General features: G+C 39.7%; 1 protein-coding gene across 4 annotated transcripts in view; it reads right to left on the bottom strand.

The window, feature by feature from the left end:
- Window positions 1–3,434: 3,434 nt before the first annotated feature.
- LIMA1 (LIM domain and actin binding 1) overlaps window positions 3,435–23,896 on the bottom strand; it is a 70,607-nt gene continuing 50,145 nt past the window's right edge. For 2 of the 4 annotated variants that reach the window (XM_072972823.1, XM_072972824.1), the window contains exons 5-11: window positions 23,268–23,352; window positions 22,390–22,538; window positions 19,475–19,582; window positions 15,593–15,677; window positions 13,856–13,968; window positions 7,223–7,356; window positions 3,435–5,745 (exon numbers count right to left, since the gene is read on the bottom strand). In XM_072972823.1, coding sequence (XP_072828924.1) covers window positions 4,737–5,745; window positions 7,223–7,356; window positions 13,856–13,968; window positions 15,593–15,677; window positions 19,475–19,582; window positions 22,390–22,538; window positions 23,268–23,352 — 1,683 coding nt within the window. In that variant the 3' untranslated portion in view covers window positions 3,435–4,736. The remainder of the gene's footprint in view (window positions 5,746–7,222; window positions 7,357–13,855; window positions 13,969–15,592; window positions 15,678–19,474; window positions 19,583–22,389; window positions 22,539–23,267; window positions 23,353–23,896) is intronic. The other 2 variants (XM_072972825.1, XM_006202962.4) reach the window with 2 other exon arrangements.

Here is a 23,896-nt window from a genome sequence, read left to right as displayed (position 1 = left end):
GTCTCAGCCCGCCTCCTCCGCGGGGCCGGGCCTCTTCACCGCCCATCCCGCCTCCCCGCCCAGTTCCCTCACCGCAACCTCTCCGCCGCCTCTCCTTGGGACCCCGCCCTCCGACCCGGCCACGCCCATCTCCCGCCCCGCCTCCACCCAACCTTGGACCCACCCCCACAGGCCCTCAGCTCTGGTCCCGCCCTTTTTTGCTTCCGGTTTCGAATAAGTTTCTCCCTCACTCTCCCATCCCGCTACAGCCGCACCTCTTACTTCAGGCGTAGCTCCCTCATGGAGACATTCCTTATTCTCAGTCCAGACGGCTCAAAGCTGTTCCCGCCCCCTGGACGGCCGTACCTCTGTCTCTCACACTAGGGTTTTTTTTTATTTTCAAGTTTTGGTAAAATACTTTGATAAAATTTATATAGAAATAACAATATATAATCATTTGAGTAATAATAATAACTAATATGTGCAGAGTTTTTTTATGTCTCAGGCACTCATATACATTTATCAACTCATTAAATTCTCATAACGACGCTGGGAGATAGCTACAATTATAATCCACATTTTGCAGAGACGTAAACTGAATCACTCACAGGGTGTGTAACTTGCCAAAGATCACAAAACTAGTTGGTGGCAGAGCCAGGATTCAAATCCAGGAAGTCTGAGTCGAGGCTTTATGATCTTAAGCACCAGATTCCTTGCCTGTATTTGATACTGCTGTGCTGGAAAGTTCACAAAATACTTTTTCATGTGTTACATTTAAATTTAACAACAATTCTATAGCAAGAGAATTTGTTTTTAATTGAAGTATAGTCAGTTACAATGTGTCAATTTCTGGTGCACAGGAAACTGTATTCAACATCTTGTAATAACCTTTAATGAAAAAGAATATATGCATATATATGTATGTCTCTCACTAGGGTTTATCATCACCTCGGCTGGTCTCGCCTAGTCTTCTGCACTAGCAGCATTGTTTTTGCTCCCAAACTTTTTCTCCCTTTATGTCCCTCCATGATCTCAACCTTTTTTCACCGTATATCTCTTAAAATGGAGTTTTAAAAATCCTTTTATTCTTCTCATGGGGACAGGGAAGATATCCAAACGAAAATATATGGGAAAAAGAAGTCCATCATGGCCAATGTTTAATGAGGTTTACTCTATGCCAGGTACTGCACTGAACATTTTACATACATTATTTAACTTCCCCATTCTATGAAGTTGCTGTTGTTTTATTTACTGTTTTATGGATGAGTAAACTGAGATCCAGGGAACAGCTTGCCCAAGGTTATATAAATAAGTGGTAAAGATGGGCTGAACTAGAAAAGTCTTCAGACTCCAGAACCCTGAGCCTTTATTCTACAAATCTCCTTTATTTTCGATTTCCACATTTGAACAGTTTTGTGGATCTACATAAACAAGGAGGGGAGCCATAGACAAGAAACCTCCAAAATGTTAAGCTCTAAACTGTCCCTCAATTGCTGGAGAATGCTGAACCCTGGGTGTTATCTATTAAAGCCTGGCTACAAGGTTAACTACCACAGGCTACCTAGAATGATCTGAAAAAAGATTAAAGATCTAATCCTGTCCAAGGACAGATACTCTATCTTCTCTAGTAAGGCACACTTACTGGAGAAGATAAAGAATTTCAAAGGTAGAGGAAGACGAGAAAAAAATGAGCCATCCTAAGAAGTAGACTAGAAGGTTCAGTGGTTCTCAGACTTTAATGTGCCACAGCTCAGACATTAGCTGTCCCATCTCCTGCATGGAGAGTTTGCTCAAAGTTTTCTGGGCCCCATCTGAAGAGATTCTGACTCAGGAGGTTCAGAGTAGGGCCCATGAATTTGCATTTCTCATTTCTAACAAACTCATGTGATGCCATTGCTGCTGGTCTGAGAACCACTGCCTGCAGCTGTTTTTGTCCAAACCTAGCAACAGCTTAATGGGAACTATGCTATAGTCAAGATACATTTTAAAAGAAGTAAACTTTCCCCATCTGACCCCACGGGAATTCAAATCAAAGCCACAAGGAGCAAAGAATACACTGACATGGCACATAGAAACTGACATACAGTGATCTTGGTCTCAAGGTCTACTCCTAGAAAAACACATTCGTACCATTTCTCAACCTTCTGACCGTTAGCAAATGTATTGCTGATGAAATACGTAATGAAAGCAAACTTGGTACAGGTTTCACTTTGGCCAGGAGTGGTTCCTACCAGCAAGCTGGTAGAAGAACTCAATTGGCCCTGTAGCAATCATGAACAGGAGTCTCCTTAACCATCTCAAGTCCCAAGCTGGCCCCTTTCCCTGCTTCATCAACAGAAAATCTTACATCACCCTATTACCAACATTGACAAAGTCCAAACATTCATTTGTTCATTCATTCATTTCAAGAGCTGAGAGAATAAACAGTTAAGGACTCTTTATCTGGCTGTCAGTTCTTTTGTTTTCAAAGAATGTTTAGTGTTATCAGGTCATTTTCTTGATAAGAATATCCTTTTATTATATTGATTATGGAGCTAGTTCTTGTCTCTACTCTCTGTACCGATGTCTATCTTAGCCCTTGAAAGGCATAGAGGAGCGTTCTTCTAAGGGTAATTTCAGTCCCCATGTACCTGATAGTGACATACTCAACTGATACCCCAAATGCTGGCCATAGGCACTCAGACTTTTTTGTATAAAGTTAGTAGATATGGTGAGTACCATGTGGATGGGTTAGAGCAGCAGTGAGTTAGAGTAAAGGTAGCTAAATGCAAGTCAAGACTGGATATTTTATAAATGTCAGCAAGCATTGTTCAGTGGACAGGGCTTTCTAAATGACGTCAGCCTGTGGTGGGGCCAAAGAGCAGACAGTAGTACTTGGCCATCTACTTAGAAGACCAGAAGACAAGAAACACACAGTGACTCTGGAAAATGTAACAGATGCCCCAAAATCTTGCCTATCACGAAGGAAATCTACACTTCCATTTAAAAACTAAAAAGGACCTTAATAATTAGGGCAGTTGCCTCTGTAGGCAAGAAAACCAAACAACCAACTATGCCACTGCCCAGAGTAGAAAACAAGTCCATTTTCAGCAGAGGTGTTTGGAAATTCCATTTAGCATTTAGGCACAATTGTAAGGTAAATTATTGAATATTGAGTACAATTAACAATTAAAAAAACCATCACTGTATTTTGAATTGGTAAAACAAACGGCTCATTTCGAATGTACACACTAATTCTCTTGCCAGGTTGCTTTCAATTTTCAAGACAAGTTTGTCTTCTCGGAGGATGAAAGCCTAAGATCAGCCTGACACCACCACCTAGTGGTGATATTTATACATAGCACTTCTCTTCATTTGAAACCCATTTGCCTTTTCTACCGGAGCTGCTAAGGTAAAAGTAGGTCCTAAGAGACCCTAACAATGTAAGATAAAAATGGAAAAGGAACACTGAAGAGTTTGAATGTAAATTAAAAGCTTTATTGAATAAAAATGTTTCAGAGTAAGCAAGACTGTAAGAAAGCAGAATATTTTACATCTCTAAAAAATATTAAAGCTAAATTTCTAAAAATGCAGTACAAAGAAAAGCCGATAGCTTAAAACACCTCTCCCCCAACATACAGTTTGGAATATCAATTATGTACATCAAATGTACTCACGTTTATAAAGTTCCAAAATCTTAATACTAGAAAAACCATCTTCCAAAAAGGCCTATAATTGGTTTAATTGCACCCTAGAAAAATGGTCTGCCATAAAAATCAATACATTTCAGAGCTTGTAAGTATTAAAAAACTAATGTCCCAGAAAGAGGATATCAGAAGTAGAGTATAGGGTTTGGGGATCTGAGCTCAAGTGGTTTAAGGCGTTTTGTTTTGTTTTCCCGTTATTCTTCCTTTAAACTCCTCACTTTGCTCTAATATGCAACACGGCAAACAGCAATACAAAAGATTTTATAAAAATATTGCAGCTTTCAGTAAATTATGAGAAGCACAGATACCACCAGAGAAGGAAGCAATCGCATGGGGTGTAGTCAATAATAATCATCTCATTGGCAAACACCATAGCTTATTTGGGACACAGCAGTTCTTTCCAAGCACCAAAGGTGCTCAAAAGGTGTTCCAAAAAGATGGTTGTGCTATAATTCAATAATCCAGTTCAGAATGTGGTTTAGAGAGCAGGATACAAAGCAATAAATTCCTCACACATATCAGACTAAGAAAATTAACCTAAAATTTTTTTAAAAGACTAAATATTTGATCTCTTAACAGAGGAATACTAAACGATAAATTGTGAATTCATGTAAAAATATATAAACTGTGCCCTTTATACTAAAGTGCATTCAGTCATAATGTTTGGGCCCCTAAATCCCTTCTGCATGTTTCCTAATTCCATAATTTGATTTTTAGTGTAGCAATGTACTAATAATCATCTCTTGATTTTCACATTGTCTTTTGGGAATACAGTGGAATCTGGACCATATCAGTTGGAATACCTCACTCACCCCCCCTCATTAGACCTTAAAGCACTTGTGATTATCATCATTGCTAAAAGAGAGAATTTAGATAATGTTATCTCCAGCATTTAGAATTGGTTCATTTAAGCTGCAGCAGGGGATTTTTATGAAGCAAAAACTCTTCTAAAGTTACTTCCACATGAATTACAGTTCATGCTAAGATGCTTGTTTATGTGCATCACTTTGATAAAGGGCAGTGGCTCACTAACACTAACACAAATTTAAGGCCCAGCATCATTGCAGTTTGTTATTCTTCATCTTCATCCTCATCATAGTACCGATTTCTCTTTATCTGTTCCTCCACTGACAGCTCTTTGACTACTTCTCCCTCCCAGAATCCCACATCCTGGGATTTCTGATTCTGAGTAGTGAATTCACTAGTGGAGGTGTTGTCTGCAAAGCTAGACCAATTTTTAGACTTGCGTTCTAATGGAGACTGCTGTTTGAGAAGATTTTGATCACCTTCATCTAAGTTTGCACCATTTTCTATAAGATTTTCACTCCCTATCTCAAAACTATGGACTTCCTTACTTCTCCTCCCTGCTTCCCCTCCTTTCGATTCCTTGTTTGGCCAGGTTGCTTTTCCCACACTCCCATTTTTCTCGGAGGCACTGGCATTTTCCATTTGTTTCCTTTCTGCTGCTATACCTCCCCCAGACTCGTCACTCTGCTCTGGCATGCTCCAACCTTTCTTGATAGGTGGGGATGAGGTTTTTGGGCTCTTGACTGAAGAGGTTCGAAATGAAGCTGCTACGGTGAATGGGCGACTTCTTTCCTTCAGTGAAGATGATCGTCTTAGCTTCTTCAGATCCAGATCTACATCCTCTGGAGCTTCAGGCTTGCTGATTTCATCCTCAGGAGGCCACTTAGGCTTAGATACTTTGATCCCTTCCTCCAAGGCACTTCCTGAACTGCCAAGTTCAGTGGGGGGTGGCCAGGCGATTCTCAACTTCTTGGTTTCAGCTGGCTTGTCTTCTTTCTCCAGCTGGGAGGAGGCCTTGGCTTCCATACTTGCAGTCAGCACACCCACCTTGGCAATGGGGGCATCTTCTACCCCTGGGCTCTGAGGGGTCTCCCCTGCATTTGGAAGTTGGGCTGATCTCTCCAGTGTCTCTTCATTTTCATTTTTGCTTGCCCACAGATCCTTGTGTGGTCTGTGTCCAAAACCTTCATCATAGTTGCCTTTAGATTTAAAGAGTTGATTGAAGTGAGGCTTGCAATAGATTCTCCCATGCAAAGAGGCATATGTTCCTAGACTGTTGTTTAAAAAAAAGAGCATAAAGTTAACCTGTATACTCTTATTTACACCAGCAGGCTGCAAACTGGCAACTCTAGTATTTTCAGAAGATGCTAAGTGAGAAAAACATCTTTAAAAGTACATCAGTCACCTAGGATTCTCTACCCCCTTTTAAGTATATTTGTTTTATTATCCTTATTAAAAAACATGCTCACGTCTAGGCCTGAACCTTCACAAGCTCTTCTTTCATCTGCTACATGCTTCCATTTTCAAATGATTTCACTCCCCTCTGCCAAAACTATTGAAAAAAATTACTTCTTCCAGGAAGTCTTCCCTAGGTAATCCCACCTAGGCTCTGATCATTCATATATTTCTTAAGTATTTATAATGCATAACTACTTTTAATGATATTCCTTTGTAAAAAGTCGACTCTTTCCCCTCCTTGTTTCCCATGTATATTATAATTTAAAAGCATGTTTTTACAGGAATGGGTATAGTGCTCTGCAAACGGCTGGTACTCAGTAGACTGAATAAGGGAAAGCTACGGTTAACAGGAGAAAGGCGAGCAGTAGCCAGGAAGCTGTTCTACCCTAACATCAGTGCTGGACTGGCCTTTAGGAGATCTGGTGTCTCTCGCAGGGTAACAAATTTTAAAGAACAGTATAAAAACAGCAGCATTTCTATAGAAGACATAAAAATTCAAAAATTTAGAAAAATGTGCTTTGGAGAAAAAATTACAGTGGGCAGAAAAAGAACCATTGAGTGGAAGTTATAGAGGCACATTTTGGCTCAACAGAAGGGAAAGTTGTGAAGCTAGAGCTATCCAGCTGCAGTGGGGTATCAACCCCCGCAGAAGTGCCACGCAGATGCCAGGACATCTTCCAAGAGTATGCTGGAAGGGATGCTTGCTCTGGAAGGAAGGCTGGAGGAAGTGACATCCTGGTTAGTTCCTTCTCTAAGACTATGATTGAAATGTAGTATGGAGTATTTCCCCAATTCGCCACATTTATATCCATACTTTGAGTTACTTGGAAGAAGTAATACATCATTATTTTCTCAGAAATAAAATGAAGCAATAGACAGAAGAATACATGGTCTATGATTATTTATTGCTATTTCTACCATTTATACAGTGCTAGGGACACTTTAAAGTAAGGGCTTAGACAAGTATCTTCTTGAGATTTCTTAACTTTTTGATTCCATGATATCAAAGGAAAACATTATACTAAATTAGGTCACAGGGTTTTACCTGCAACCTACATGATTTAAGCTTCAGTCCCAACAAGTAAATTAACATATCAGGTACCAGGAAGTTCCAAACACCACTATCACCTGATATGAAATACTTGTTACTAGATGGTACTTTTTACTTTTTTCAGGGACCTTCAACAGCACACTGTTAGCACCACAGACTTTAGCACCAGTGCTCTAAAAGCCGAAGACTCCCTCTGGAGGTCCAACTATACAGAGAGATGGCTTGTTTTGGTCTGACTTACCTAAGTTTGTTGTTGCAATAGGAACAACGGAAGCAGCTGATGTGAAACACCTGCTGGTTGGCCAAGAGACGCTCCATTGGGTAGACTGTTTTCTGACATTCCACGCAGGTCTCTCTTGCAGGCGCCTGGAACTTCTAGGAAAAGGGAGAGGACAACTTTAACTAGCACAGGCAGTGATGAGTTAGTACTCTGCTGAGATGGGCCCCGGGATTTACTTCGATGTCTAAGGACTCCCTTACCTGGTCTGTCACTTCTCAGAGGAACACTAAGCCTGCTATGATTCTGACAGTTGACTCTCTAAGGCCAAGAGGCTCTCCTGAATACCAGATCTGTCTGGCTGCCCTAAGTGTAGCAGCCACTGAGGGTGGGTGGAGCTAGGGCTGGACTGCAGAGAAAGGCTTAGACAAACTACCACACACACACAAAAGTACACACAAAATGTTTCCGTGGACAGGAAATTAGGAGAAAATGTCATCACATCACACACAAAAGAATGAAGTTTGATTGTTTAGCTCAAGTCCCAAGTTAAAGCAGGACAGACTTTTGTAAGAACAGATTCTGAACGGGATATGCTTCAAGGAGAGAAAGAATATTTGGCTTCGGAATTAAGAAAAGACACTTTGATAAAGCATCTCTTAGTCCCCTCTATTTAAAAATCTTGACTTGCTCAATCCACTAGACATAATATTTCTAAATAAATCAAAACTGACACATAAATGGAACATTTTAAAAGAGACACACTCTTTTATTAGGACTTGAGAAGAACACATAGGCCAATAAAGCTGTAGGTTCTACAACCTTTTAAAAAAAACCAGTGGAGAATAAAACTAGTGTAATGGGGGTGGGAAGTCATAATAGGGAATTTACGAGCTGTGTGTAAAGTGTGGAATATGGGTGAGGTAAGCACAGCTGTTGCTAGTAAACTCAATCCTAAACAACATAAAATAGCTGGTGTTCTTACCCTGATGAAAGCTAGAATTTCAAAACTGTTTTTACATGATAGGAAATGATCACATGGCTACTAGGGGAAGGAGTCCCTAGGTGTGTGTAGCCCTCAGCTTATCCCAGCAGAAACACCTCAACCGGCAAATGCAGAAGCAGCTTAGTTAAGGTGGCCAGGAAGCTCTCTCAGCCACTTTGGCGGCCCCTTTGCTGCCAAGACCAGTGCAGTGGTGAAAAATGCACATTAGTCTCAAGGCCCAGGGCCTGAAATGGTTAAGGTAAACCTAAAATAAGCCAGGTTATGGGCAAGATAGAATTTTGATTTAAAAACCTGAAAAAAGACCCATAAAAAATTCAGACTGCTGGTTCACTTGCCACATGATTCCCTAGGAGGCAAAGCAAAAAATAGGAATAGTTTTCCAAGTGCATTTGGACAAGAAGTGAGAGTAGAAAATGGGCTTAAAATGGAAGTAAAGCAAAAGATCTATAAAAGGGAGTTCAATAAAATAAGTGGCAAATTCCCAAATAGCACCCAAGGATTTAAGAATGAAGGTGGAGGACTGAGCGCTAACAGCAACCCCTTCACTCCTACCTAGGGCTAGAGTCAAAAAGGAAAACGTAAAGACCACAGCTGCAACCTAGTTTACCAAGCATAAGGGAGGTATTTAAATATGATTAAATGTTATTGTACTGAAGGCTCTTGGAAGATATTAGGGTCTTATTTGGAGCTCAGAATTGCTTTTTCTTATATGGACACTTCTAACAAGACATGACCTAAGTGGAAATGATCTTGCATACTTTAATTAGACTTCTCTAAAAGGGCTAGGTCCTTGTCTAGCAAGCAGGAAACGCATTCAAATGTAGAATAAAATTTGGGTATAACAGTACAATTGAAGTCATTGGAGAGCACCTGTACAGACCACAAGTGACACAGTGTAAATGTAATAGGCCAAATGTACCAACTTATCAGACTGAAAATCTTTCTCAGATGCAGGATGAATGCTATATTTTTTAACACTTAGGAGAATAAGTGTTCATTCTGGTCAGTAAAGACAGAGCAGGAGACAAATTTCACATAGTAGAGGAGGAAATGAGTACTATTCTGTTAAAGGGCAATGGAGGACTACAGAGCACGCCTCCCTTACACACACACACAGAACACACAGCAGGAGAAGGGCACGGCCCGGTGAATAGAAAGCTGAAAGTTGAGCTCACATTAGGAGGAAAGTGGAAGGCAGGAGCAGAAATTAGGTACCGGGAGCAGGAAGCAGAAGCTGGAAGAGACAAACAGGAACCTTCAATGAGTACACGGCATTTGGTGTGCCCTGGAGTGCTTTACTGCAGCTGGGCTGAAACTCAGTCACAGACTCAGAGCCAAGAATAAAACCACGTGTTCTTTTCTTTTTCCAGTAACTCTGCTAATCGTGGCAAAATCAGCCTCACTCAAATCTACCTGAGGCTGGAACACGTCCCACCTCAGGACAGCGAGCTTTTATGAGCCTTCACCCACACACTGAGTGTCTCATTAACAATTCTTTAGTGTCTTACCACCTCCCACACCTGACCCACAATGGCTCTCTCTTGAATGGAGCCTTCATCCACACAAGCGAAAAGTCATTCCTCTCCTTAACGTCAAATTAGTAGACTCGTAGCTCAAATATCTGACTAACCACAAGCTTCTAACTAGCCAGACCTACCAGAATCCCACTACTTCTCTTCATTTTTTACATAAGCCCTTTTCAATATTATTTAAGGTTTATGCAGCAGCTGCTCAGGGGCCCTTATAGTTTCATAAAGACAAGAGGATCCCAACATGGTAATATGCCAAGTCAGAGTGGCTGCGGCTGTGCCTCCCTTTATTTCCTCTGTCCTGGGCTCTCAGCCACTTTTCGGTAATTGCCCCCATGTCTATTCAGACAGCAGGAAGCATAGTCAGCGCCCAAAAATCCTACCACCATAGGCCTGGCGTATATCCTGCCCATGCCTTCATGGCTAAAACACTGCCAATATTAGAACGCTAGGCATTTTTAATCTTTACAATGTATTTTTTCAGTTAGTAAGGTTTTTTTTTTAATCTCCCCTCCTTCACCATTTTTCACATGTAGATACTAAAGCACCAAGATGTCAGATGCCTTATCAAAGTCTGCAGTCAGTAACAGAATTAAAATTAAAATTCAGAATTCCTGATTCACAAGCCAATAGAATATTTTCTCTATTGTCTAAATTCTCTGAATTGTCCTGGAATAAATTTCCATAATTAAAGGAAATTCTCTGGGGAAAGAGAGCAGATGCTAACCCAAATGAAAATCAGTTCACCACAGCACTTTGAACAAATGACAGCCTTCACTTCGTTTCAAATTAAAATATGTAGATAGTGTCTTTGGGATATTCAGGGATGAATGAGGTAACGTATAAATAACTGATGTTCCTAAACACTGTCATGCCTTTCCCATCTGAGGGATCTTACAGGCCTTCTGCTGATCAGCATCTACTTACAGCTTTTTTCCAATATATTTTTATGACTTCATCTACATTCTGCCATTCTCTTGCCTTATGTACATTTTTTAGTCTAATGAAGGCTCTGGTTGGGGTATATGTCTGTGCTTACGTGGTGGGGAGGAGAGTGGGCAGCAGCTGGCAATAAGTGGTGATGCTATCTAGCCTTTAGACACAGTGAAGAAAATTCTGTGTTGATGTCAGGCCTCTATTCTACAGATAGAACACTACAAAAACCCTTTCATTTCCTCCTTCCAATTTGTGCAAAATATCTAGGTAATTAAACTGAAATTATTCACCATACAGGCAGTGGTTGAACTGGCTCTGTACAGCCTTAATGCTTCCCCTAGCTTCCTGGGAAACTCTTTGTGAAAGCATTTTGAGGATATTCATACCTTGAATTGATAGCTCTGTGTGTAGAGGAAGGGTTGGGGCTCTGAGAAAGCAATAATGATGCAGACAGGAGGAAAAGATTCTAGATGCCCTTCTAGCATAATTCCAATAGATTTGCAAAATAGCATAAAACCTTTTTCCCTATCCATTGAGGAAGAAATAGGGCACAGAGGGGTGGTTCAGTGCACACCCTCTCATGCAGGCTGCCATGTTTTCTCTCCACAGAAGAACCAGCCTAGGAACCTGGGACTGGGCTGTCCTGGGCCCAGTTGGGTCAAGTAGGATTTCCCAGGGCCAGTCACATCTCCTCCCCTATCCTCCCCCTGGGAACATTTAGAGAATAACTCCTTTCAGTAGGAGGACATAAAAGCTTAAGAGACCCCTGGGTCTCTTGAGTTGAAAGGTCCTGATCCTTCTCACAGGGTCCATTGAGCTCTAGACCCAGAACACCTTTTTTGAGAAGGAACCTGTAACTTTAACTTCACAGCACCAAGTCTCATCAACTGAACTATCTGGCCAGCGTTCAAAATACACAAAATCTTTACTTTTAAAGACCAGTATTGGGTTTTTTGTTTGTTTGTTTGACTTTATTAAGCTAAAATTTGAAACGAATTGAATCTTTACCTTAGATGTCCTATTTTCAGTAACAGGCACTAAAGAACAGTTTTTCCAGGATGTGTGGGACCCAAAAATCTATTCCGAGTGAATAAGTTTATTCTTAGCTGTATTTAATTTCCCAAACCGGAGAAACAACTTCTGTTGCACCGTCTATAGCTATGAGACCAGTTACGCCAGCAGGTCTTCCTATAAACACTGACGTCTCTATATACTTGCCTGCAGAACATAAAGGGTAACTTGGAGGAAGAGAAGATAAAGAGCCCTTAAATAAGAGTGGAATGTGACCGGGTACCCTCTGGGCTCTGTACACCATAATCATTTGAGCTTTGGACTATGGGAAAACGTAGGCAGCCAGGCCAGTTTACTCCAGTCTTTACCCAATGTTCAAAACCTGAGGTGTGTGTGTGGTGAAAGCAGGCTTGTCTGCATTCTGCTGCTGAGTAACCAGAGCCAAAGAGGCAGGTGTGAGTCTCGAGCAGGCGCAGAGGGAGCTTTAGCTCCATCTCCTCTCCCTGGTGTGCCAGGGAGATCAAAGTAAGCTGCGTTCCTTTGTACACTGCTCATCAGCTCAGACCCTGGAGTGTGAATCAGAAGAGACCCCAAAGGTTCAACCCAGGACCAGGCAGTCTGGTCTAGCACTTGAGGGATGGAAGCAAGACTGGGTTGAGAACTCAGATGTACTCAAGAACAGGTTTTAGTTCTTAGATTAGGCACAGAATTTACCTAGTCTCTTAGTCACACAGAATCCATGGCCAAGTCAGATTTGCTAGCTGTTCTTAATCCAGAACCACAACCCAAGCACTCAATCTGGGCAGGGGTGCTGTTGGAGAGGAAATTAACCCTGTGGCATTTGCTACTTTGTTGGACTCTGGATATTGGAAAAAGAAAGGGCTGATGACAGCATGAGCAGATCCTCAAGGCCAGAAGAGAGGGTCATGTTGAATACATGTGCAGATTCCATCACTGCAGCTCGGTTCTTTCTCCCTCACTTAGTTGTTCTCTCTGCTACTTTCTTCACCTTTTGTCCCTTTTCAATTAAACCTTATTCTCTCTTATACTTCTCTACTTTCTCTTTAAAGTTCCCACATTACCTTCTTCCTCCATCCCCTCCTCCCTTTTTAAATCTATCCCCTAAATCCTGGATTCTCCTTTTCCCTCCTTTTGGTCCAAACCCTCCCCTATGTCCTCGGCTCATCATTTCTGTGCACTAGAACTTTCATCAAGGGATCAATCATGCCCACAGTTGAGAGACAGAAACATGGCAGATATGTGCACAAGGTTGAGGCAGTATAAAACACCTTAAAACTACTGAGTTTCTCTCAAATGTTAAAACTTTTGAAACAAAACCTGGCTCCTTAAGAGCACCAGAGGAGGAAGATAGCAAAGAAGTGTGGATATGTTTGGCTATTAATGCAAGTGGGTAAATTAGCACTGCATAAGCAGAGCATTGAATTAAAATAAGTAATCAGACTAAAACAGGTGTAGGATTATTTTTTGACTGTTGTTTATTTTTATGGGGATATATATTTGTTCACAGAAAGGGGAAAGACTATTTTTAAAAATCAGTGAATAAAAGGAGATGACCACAGACTGAGGAGGCTAGTAAGATTTTCCTAGGGTACAAACATTCTGTACATTCTTTAACATCTAATATTGTATCCTAGTGTAAGTATTACTTAAATATCCACTTTTACAACAAATGGGCTGGCCAATCCCCATTGGAATGTACACATTCTTTCTTTAAATGTGCTGACCACCAATCATGTTATGGTCAAGTTCCTCACACCACTGAGCCAAAGTCTTTAAGTTAACATCACACATTTCTGTCCAATAGGCTGATTTTAGCTTAACAGATTTTTCATATTTCCCATTTTGTAGGTTTTTACCCATTCACAGATTTATTTAAAAAAAAAGTCAGGTTACTTTCTTTAACTTCGGGCGTTCTTTCATAAGCTTTCTGGATTTCAAGCTGAGCGATATTAATGGGCCTCTCCCCTCCTGGCCAAACACCTGAGCAGAAGCAGCAAGGTTTCCAGGGAAAGTGATAGACTCAAGTGTGCCCTGATTTGGCATTTTCATTCCCAAGAAAACAAAAACAGGCTATAATGAACACAATGATAAAAGGTGCAAGAGATCTACTAGTAAACCAGCATCTGAAGGCTCCGAGAGAAATTGCCATCATACCTTTACTGCTTTGGGAGGAGAACTTTCAGAAAGGCTGGAGGCTCTGGCATCTGGACTTAGTGGCTTGGGATGCACAGGCTGCTGGACCTCATTCTTAACCTGGGAGTTACCTGCTTGAGTTACAAAAGGAATGCATTTTACTGTACCTCATGGGAAGTCTCAGGAAAGGTTCCTCCCCAAAGCAAAGTTTAGGCACCTCCACTAACAACAAGTCCTTTCAACACCAGCAAAAACATTGTTCTTCTGTTGAAGAATATTCTAATGCTACAAGCTATGCTCTTAGGTTCTTTGACAAATAAGGATCTCAACTCAGAGGTTTCCTCACCTTTTGCCACACACAGTGGGAATCCAAACTACCCTATACAAGGAACTTTCTGCCCTGTAGCATTTGTCATTTTTTAAGGCTGTTTATAGACTTTGATGACTTTTTGGTAGTTAGCACTCCCAACAACTCCTAGGGTGTTTCAACTGAACTTGGGAAAATGGGGGAATGTATGGGTAGAAATTTCACAACACGTGCTCAAGTATATATGTGTGTATAATTTGATACTGTCCTTTTGGTCAGTCCTATAGCAGATATCCATGGATGAAGATTGTGGGAGGGGAGGGTATAGCTCAATCATAGAGCATGCGCTTAGCATGCGTGAGGTCCTGGGTTCAAACCCCAGTACTTCCATTAAAATAAGTACATAAATAAATAAAAACCTAATTACCACCCCCCCTCAAAACCCAAAAAGATTGTGGGAAAAGGCCCCATGCTGTTTTTTTCATAATCATGGATGTGTCACCTGCATAAGTTAGTTTCCTGCCAATATATTTGTTATGTGGAAAACTCAGAAGAAGCACAGAGAAGTCATTTACACAGTTACCAAGGAACCATAAAAGAATTCCTTAAAATCTAGAGTTATGTCAACAAAGTACTGAGAGGTTAAGGCTTATTTTTCAAAAAAATGTTTTGCAAACCTAGTCAAAACTCAGAAAAATTTCTAGTCCAAGCAAAATGACTGCAAAAGGAATGTTCCTGGTTTCAAGTAGCAAGAGTTTCTCTGAAATTTTAAGGCAGGGTCTGTTAGAGATCTGTTTAACACTTCTACTTTTTGCTGAAGTTTTAGTGTTTAGTAAACTTATTAACCTGACAAGCTAGAAATTCATATATAATTTAAAAAATAATACCCTGGACATCAGAATCAAAAGTGGACATAGTAAAGAAAAAAAAAAGTGTTTTGTCTTTGGGAGACATAAGGCTCAAAATGACTCCAAAATAGGATGAAAAGGTGATCCACCAAAAGGAAAATCTCTAGAATCTAGCCAGAGGGCAGATTATAATACACATTTAGATAAATAAGAAAAAGATGTTTTTTAACGGTAGCTCAAATACCAATGTTTTATCCCTATAAATGAATAAAGTCCTTCTTGGCCAAACCTCTATTAAAATAAAACTTCAAAATTACAGTTTTTACAGCATTAGCCCTGAAAAGGTTTGGTACAAAAGACAGGATACGTTCAATTACAGAAGCATCAAAACTATTCAGTTTGCCACAGGTTAATCATATTTAATTGAATTCAACTTCCTTCACCTTGAAATGTGTGAAGGGTATTCAAATATCAGTCCTTAAAATCAAATGAAAGACTTGATGAACTACGTTATTGGATTTAATAGTTACGTCAGCACTGACAGCAATGGGTCACCCCCCCCCCTACCACCACCAAATAGGGACTAGAGAACAAGACCCTTACCCTCCAGACCTAAGAACAAGTGCTTACGGGAATCATCTTCAGCAGGGGTGGAACCGGCTGCCAGGCTATTCTCAGATGCAGAAACCTACAAAAGGAAAAAAGGAGAAGGGGGCGTCATTAAAAATAAAAGAGCAAACTGCTGTTAATGCCATAAAAACCTGCTGACTCCAGTCAGTCACTGGCTGCCTGGGGGAAATAATGGGCCCCAGAACAGCTGAACATTTAAACAAGAGGCAGCAAAATGTCTTTTATGAGGTTATTAACATGCTTCTCAATTACAGAGCAACGCAAATAACAGACTGCATGCAACTGCCAAAAGTGTGCATCATCTCCCTTTATAAAAGAACTTCTAAACCATATCTTCTACTATCAAAAAGAAAAAAAAAAAGGCAAAACAAAATCCTCTATCGTGGAAAGCAAAGCTCCTCACTATAAACCACAACTCGTACAACCACAACTCACTTCAAGGCAATATAAAGTCTTTACATCTAGAAACCTTTTTATTCTTTTATTGTCCTATTTCCTTATTTCCCAAGCAAATACATTCTGCTAAAACAAGTTTGCTAGTACAGAAGACCTTCCAGATAGCTATAGAATAAATTTATCTAAACCACCTCCAATATTATTTTCAAGGTTAGTTTCCCTTTTTAATCCCAGTCTCAAATGGCAATGTTTAACAAGATTGCAGATCTTGTGTACAGGTGATTATTTTCCCCAGAAGCCATCAAACGTAAACAAAAGAACTTCCTACTAGCTCTCTCTCTTCTTTCTACTAGCTTTCTTTCTCCTTTCTACTAGTCTCAAGGCCTTCCTGGTATCTTCCTCCACACTCAAAATCATGAAAGGTCAAGAGGTGACCCAATGTGCACTCTTCATGGAATATTCTTTCATCCAGATCTCAGGGATTTGATGGGTGATGCTGAGTGTTTATATCAGGATTTCTAATGTATTGAGTAAATTTACAATAGAGAAAAAGTTATTGGCTGACTGCATGTTCAGCGTGGTCCTATTTTTCCATAACTCTCTTTTCATTACAGGAATTCTGACATGGTATAAAACAAACCAGTATAATAACAATCAACATTTATTGAGTGTTTACTATGTTCCAGGAATTGGAATGATCACCTTACACTCATTATTTCATTCAGTATGAAACAAATTTTCTAAAAGTTGTGCATGGCCATAAAAAGTGCTTCAATTCTTGATAAGTTAGTAGGTGCACCCATCCCAGGATGTCCTTCTTTCACCTCCAACTTGGTCACCTTGAACCTGCAGGGTAAACTCAATGCCAATCATGACATCATTGCACATGCCCAACCACATGACTTCACTGCAGGAACACCCAGGAGAGAGCATGTGAGATTTTGCTCAAACATTTCATTAAAGAAAAGTACAAACTCATTCACAAGAGGAGAAAAGGAAGAATACCTTGACAAAATATTCCGTTTCAGGCGAGTTTACCCTAGCATTAATGTCCTTTTGTAACAAGCTGAAGTTCAAATAGTTCTTAAGTATTGTTAATAAAAGCTAGGTAAATAGCCAAAAGGATAGCTGAGGCTCTGAAAAATTTTACGAATTTTAAGGTAGCCAAGGGTTCATGAGCCTACAGTATGCGCTTGACTATGTGCTATCTTTATCTCCTTTCTTCCCCACCCACTCCCCAATTTGTGATATAATTTAAATGTTCTGATCCTTTGGTTCAACTCAGAGTTCCAGTTTCAAATCAGGACAAATCTTTGTCAAGAAGGAAACATGAAATTAGATACAGGGACAACCCAAGCATGATTTTCCAGATGATCATTTTTCAAATGATCCTAGGATAGACGGGGATTTCAATGCTGGAAATAGTTTTCTCTTAGACATCTTTTTTTATAGTATGTAAGAAAAATTCTAAATATATTTACTCAGTATTTTTTAAAATTTAAAAAACTTTCTACTTTTATTTATTTTTATTGAAATATAGTTGGTTTGCAACATTGTGTTAATTTCTGGTGTATAACATAGTGATTCATTTATACATATATATATATATTCCTTTTCATATTTCTTTTTCATTATAGGCTATTACAAGATATTAAGTATAGTTCTCTCTGTTATGCAGTAGAACCTTGTTGTTTATCTATTTAATATATGGTAGTATCTGCAAATCCAGAACTCCCAATCTATCCCTCTTCCCTTCCATCCCTGCTTGATAACCATATGTTTCTTTTCTATTTCTGTTTCTGTTTTGTAAATAAGTTCATTTGTATCACTTTTTAAATTTAAAATTTTTTAAATTTTTAAATTTTTATTTCTTTGTGTGTCACTTTTTTAGATTCCACATATAAGTGACAGTTATTCTTAAGACATACTCTACCATTTAAAAAAATGGGAAAACCAGGCAGTCTAATGAGAGAACTCACTTGATACATGACATGTGACCTATGGAAATAATGCCTGAGCCCACTGTTACAAGGACATATATAATTTATTTGATGGTTTTATGTTTATGAAACACACTACTGCCAAGTATTTTGTCTTATTATTTCAAAACATATTTGCAATATGTAAAATAAAGTGATTTAATTTTCCTAATTTTTCCACATTCTATTCTTTGATTCAAATTTTGTAGCCATTAATCTGAGACCATTTTTCTGTGTGCCTCCTTCGGTCCAAGTATATAATAGATCTCATGAGTTCCTGCTGGTGTTCTGTCAATTGTCTATTTTAAAGTCTGCTACAGTCAAATAAGTTTGAGAACTATTGCTCTTAACCCATTTTAACAATCTCACCTTCTGAAGAACAGCCTCAAGGGTGTCAATATGTGTAACAGAAACAATGATTATACTCCTAAGATTAATCACTGTAGTAGATTTGAAAGCTCTTTCTCCTCATCTAACTTAGCATTTGATTATCATATTGACTGACAGACCAAAGAGATTGGGTAATAGATTGGTAGAGAAAATGATAAATTCACCTGACATATATACTTTGTTACTTACTCCAACTAAGCCATTTATTTAAGGGTAAGTGCATAAAACCTGATTTGCTTAAAACCTTCCTGTGGCTTTCCTCTGTTGCAGGACTACAGCCATACTCTTTAGGGTTTTTCAAGACCTCCCCTGGCCCTCTTCCTCCACCTGTCTCTAACCATTGCCTACATGACCTTCATGCTCCAGCCAAGTCACCTTGGTTTGGCTCTCTGGTTTCCAAACCTCCGTTGTCCCTGCCAGGAATATCCTTCTTTCTTTACCCAAACTTCCCCTTCTTCACTTGGCCTATTTCCACGCATCCTTCAAGACTTGGCTCAGAAATCACCTTCTTGAGGAAGTCAGGTTAAATGTCCTTCGTCTGAGCTTCCATGGCCCTGCACAGCCCTCTGACAGCACCTGTCACACGGTTTTATAACAGCCAACCTGTTATCTCCCTTCTACTCTGTTAGCTACCCTGCTGGTAAAGACCACATGGAATAGTTTGCTCATATTTAGTTTTTTAAGCTTAGCATTTCCTGTGCTTAATATAGGGCCTAGCTTTCAAAATACTTTGAAGTGAAAGAATGAGATTTTCTTATATAAAAATGTGTTAAATTAATAATATACAAATGACTTTGAAGATGATATCTCTATTCAAAACAGAGTTTTAAAAATCACTTAAATTCTATGTCCTCTGAGCATTTGCTGAGCAAAAGAATTTTCCAGCGAAGGTTCATTACTTGGTCAGCTATAAGTTACAGAGCTCTCCAACCAAAATTATGTGACCTGCAAAAAAGACAATCTGTCCTGGCAGCTGTTACCGAATTCCCAGACACTCCACCGCCTAGAGTTAAGAGTTGTTTCTAATTTTAAGCATATAATTTAGAACACATGCTTCCCTGGCAAATGGACATGAGGCTTTTCAACCCACCTTTTCTCCATCCTGATGGGAGATGCAGACCTCAGGACTTGGGGGCACATTCTCCTTTTGCTCCAATTTATGAGATTTGATTTCACTGCCACTGGCTCTCAACTCATTCTACAAAATAAAAACAGTCTGTGAACAACAACAACAACAACAAAAAAAAAACAAAAAAAAAGCCTCACTATTCTCTTCATAGCATATCTATTAAATAAACTTGGAAAGTTAAAAAAAAAATTCTTTTAAGAAGCCTCGGGTCAAATTAACCCCTTAACTCTCACAAGCAAAAACCCATTGACTTGTGAAATGACAAAAGCAGCTTTGTGGACACATACCTCAGAGTTAAATATTTCTACAACTAGTCTAAATCTGGATGCTCATTAGAATACAGACACACACACAGACCACCCCCCGCATACAATGATCTTGTGATTCACTCTTCTAGCAGCAGAGCTTGTGGGAATGCAAAGCTGGTGAGTTTCATCAGAAAAGACCATTCTGGAGCAGGGGGAAGGAGGTGCCAAGTGCCAATAATTAAGAAAATATACTGACCATATATAAACATGCTCGGCCTGGAAAGAGAGACAGGGATGATGTATACATATAAAACTTGAAATTATACTTAAAGATACCATTAAATATCCTTTTTTGTGTGAAACTTTCAAAAACATGTTTTTCATATAAAATTCATACATTATACTAAAGACATATCTTATTCTACTTCTAACAGAGCTTCAATATAAAAAAAGCAGGTGTTAATACTGTCAGAAGGAGTAAGCATAATCATATTTGTTTTTCTTGCAAAGAACACCTGGGGCAAAATGTTAAAATTCACTTTGTTACTAGATCCAAAATCAATATAGAAGTAGATGAATATGGACATTTCCCACTTCAGTCTGCTAGTAATCTAGTACACCTTTCTGTTCTCTGTGATTCTTTAGGCATGGGGAGAAAACAAGCAGTTTATGGCCACAGGGCCAACGACAGGAGGGTGAGTGCAGCTGATTTACTGAGGTGTGGAATTCCAGATTAAGGCACACAGCTCTGGAGGTGTGCCTAGGAGGAGCTGGGGGCCAGCCCTGCAGAACACAACAGGACAGCAGCCCCACAGCTCATCCCTGACCCGATCTCAAGGTCCAGCCTCCAGAATCATTGCCAGAGAGTATGCGCCTTGTTACAATCATGTTCTGTGAGGGGCCTGAGAAATTCTTTTGGGATGAGATAACATGTGCTTTTTACAAGAATTCCTAAAGAATTTTCAACTCTTAAAATTTACAGAGCAGGAGCACCGCAATGCAGAAACTCTACTAGGAATTTAAAAAAAAAAGTCACTGAACAGGTTTTTCCACTTAAGGGAGTCACCTGGTCGGAATGTTTATAGCAGGAGGGCACTGAGAAGCAGCAAAGTCCTGTAACAAAAGGGAATTAAGCTCCGCAGATCATCTATTTGCTGTATCTCCTGACCTGCCTTCTAAGTGAAGTCTAAATTTGCTCATTTTTCACACTCCCAGTGAATAACAAGCCTGTGATGTTCCACTTTGCTACTGATTTACACACATCATTTCATCTTAAAACTATAGTGAAAAATCAAGATGAAATTAGTCGTTGCCCAAAGACTCAGTCTACCAATAAATACTACTGGAGAATGCACACTTCACAATGTGGGGGAACGAAGGCTCAGCTCCTGGAATACCATGGTGATTTCTAACAAGCACTGGTTTCAGTCTGCTGGGGAACAAATAAAATTCAATACTATTCTTCCGACTTTGTTAAAAAATAGGACATCAAGAGACTGATGACTTGGAATTTGAAATCTTAGAAGCAGCAAATATTTGAAAGATATTTATGTATGTGCACATGTGTATATATGCATGTGTACTTATGAATAAGTGGCATTTGAAAGGTAATTCCAAGGGGGGAGGGTATAGCTCAGTGGTAGAGCACATGTCTAGCATGCACAAAGTCCTGGGTTCAATTCCCTGTACCTCCATGGAAAAATAAATAAACCTAATTACCTCCCCGCATTGAAAACAACCACCAAAAAAAAAAAAAAAACCATAAAAGGTAACTCCAAATTATCAGTTCTGTAGTGTCATCCTGCCAGTTAAGGCCAGGAAAGCATAAAGGGGAAAGACCCTCCATTCTATTTCGAATACCACATTTTGGTGCTTACTGAGTAAGCCATCATCTTGTCATTTCTCCCCCCTTGTCCTAGCCACTATTCTATTGCTTCAGAAAATCATTACATCATAAGGAGTAAAGATTAAGTAGACCGTATGTTGTATGACTTCATTGACATGAAATGTCCAGAACAGGAAAATCCATAAAGACAGAAATTAGATTAGGGGTTGCCAGGGCATGAGGGAAACAGGGAATTGGGAGTCACTGCACACGTATGGGTTTCTTTTGGGGGTGATGGAAAAGTTCTGGAATTAGACAGTGGCGATGATTGCACACCTTGTGAATATACTAAATATCACTGAATTTAATATTTTTAAGTGGTGATTTTAAGTCACATTAATGTTGAGTATATTCAGCATTTCTCTCCAGTACTCTCCCTTTCTTCCCTCAAAAACAAAAATAAAGTGTTTATGTTAAAACTAATACAATACTACTTCTTTAACAACAGTAAGATTAAATAGAAGAGACAGGAAAGTTCTCTAGATGGTAACATCACATACAAAAAATCCCAACGCTCACAAAAAAAGAGTGGGGTCGGAATGAGGCCTGGGAAAGCAAAGTCCGGATTAGAACACGGTAAGGACTACGAAGGAAGCTGGGGGAGGATTTACGTGAGGAGAGCATGGCTGGGGACTAGGGAGGAGCCAGGGCTGATAAGTCAGGGTCTGGAAGACATTTCTATTTCCTGGGCTCAGTGGCCATTTGCTGGATGAGTGAATGAATGAATGATGCCGAACACATACTGCATAGTTGGTGGAACTGCTTTGTTTGGACACAGCTGCCTGGTACTTGGCCATCCGATCCTTTATGGAGGTTTCTGACAGGCGTGGAAACTCCAGATTTCGCCTGCTCTCGCTTTTCTCCGAGTTGAGTGCCGAAGATGACAACTGGCCTGCAAGCATGCAAACAATGTGCTTTATTAGAAGATAAAATGCAATTTGGATGATTTCAAGATTTTTAGAATTTTGGGGCTACTGTCATTTAATATAATCAACTTCTTCTATTAAGAGGACAAAGAAGGAAATCAGGATTGTAACTGTCATACATAAGGGAACATTCACTCACTTTCCCAACATTAAAAAGAGAACCCTTACCATAATTGAGAGTTAATATTTTTAAATTTTGGTTTACTTAACATGAGGAAAAATAAGATTGTAATGCCATTTTAATTTGCATTTCTTTGATTACCAGGAGACTGATTAATTTTCTATATTTATTGATTTTATATTTTCTTTTGTGAAATGCCTGAATATGCCCCCTTCAAAACATAATAATGCTGATCTCCAGGCGTTATGTTACCATCAATAATACGGGATAACCAGTCTCGACAGGGGGTACTGCCTATCCACGGGGGCCCTCAAGCCCCGGATGACTATGGAGCCAGAACTGCCGACAGTAGTACTTCACTTGTAATCCCGGTGCCCTTTGGTTAACACAGGTTACCACTGACAAGGATGGATTAAAAATACAGAGAAGCTATTTGGAGAGATTTGGGAATGGCTTGCTTCTAACAGCCTTCCTTTTACCACTCTTCCTTTAAAAGCACTGGCTTTGAGGGCAGAAGGCATTGCTACTAATAAATACTTCCTACAGAACAGCCCACACATGGAACTCTGCTTACTTGGGCCTATTTCCAAGTCATCCAGAGGATAGCTGTTTTCGGAGGTCTTCCTTCCACCTGCACTTCGGCTTTGGGCTCGAAGAATCTGTTCAGAAAACAAAACCCAGCTATAAGCTTTGTAGCAAGGATGGGAAATGACACAACGTTCAAAAAGGAGGCCTGCAAATCTCCTTTGTAAGTAAAATCCAGAGGAGATTAGATTTTATATTAGTTTTTATATTCTACAGAATGTTTTTAGTATTATAAATATTAACACTACATATTCACAGGTGTCCGGGGGAAAATAAGTAACTCTATATAGGTAGTGCTTTCTGCTAATTAACACTGCCTAACCATCTTGACTAGAAAGCCTCAGAATTTGAGTCATTGGAGGGGAATCCTCACATCCCAGAGGAAAACGACACGTCTCTCCAAACTGCCAAGTCCTGATGGCAGTATCTGCTGTTGGCCTTCTCAGTCCTATTTTATCCGTGGTTCAGGTCTTCACCATCTTTTCCCTGGACTACTGCATTACCTTTCTAATTGGTTCTTCTGCCTTCTAATCAAGTCTCTAGATGTTGCCATTAACCCAAATAAAACAAAATAATTACCCCCAAGTATAAATCTGTGTTTATTCTCTTATTCAAAAT

Source organism: Vicugna pacos, chromosome 12 (genome assembly GCF_048564905.1).
Source record: "Vicugna pacos chromosome 12, VicPac4, whole genome shotgun sequence".
NCBI classification, from domain to species: domain Eukaryota; kingdom Metazoa; phylum Chordata; class Mammalia; order Artiodactyla; family Camelidae; genus Vicugna; species Vicugna pacos.
The sequence above is the reverse complement of the archived record's forward strand: the minus strand, read 5'-3'. Positions and strand labels throughout refer to the sequence as shown.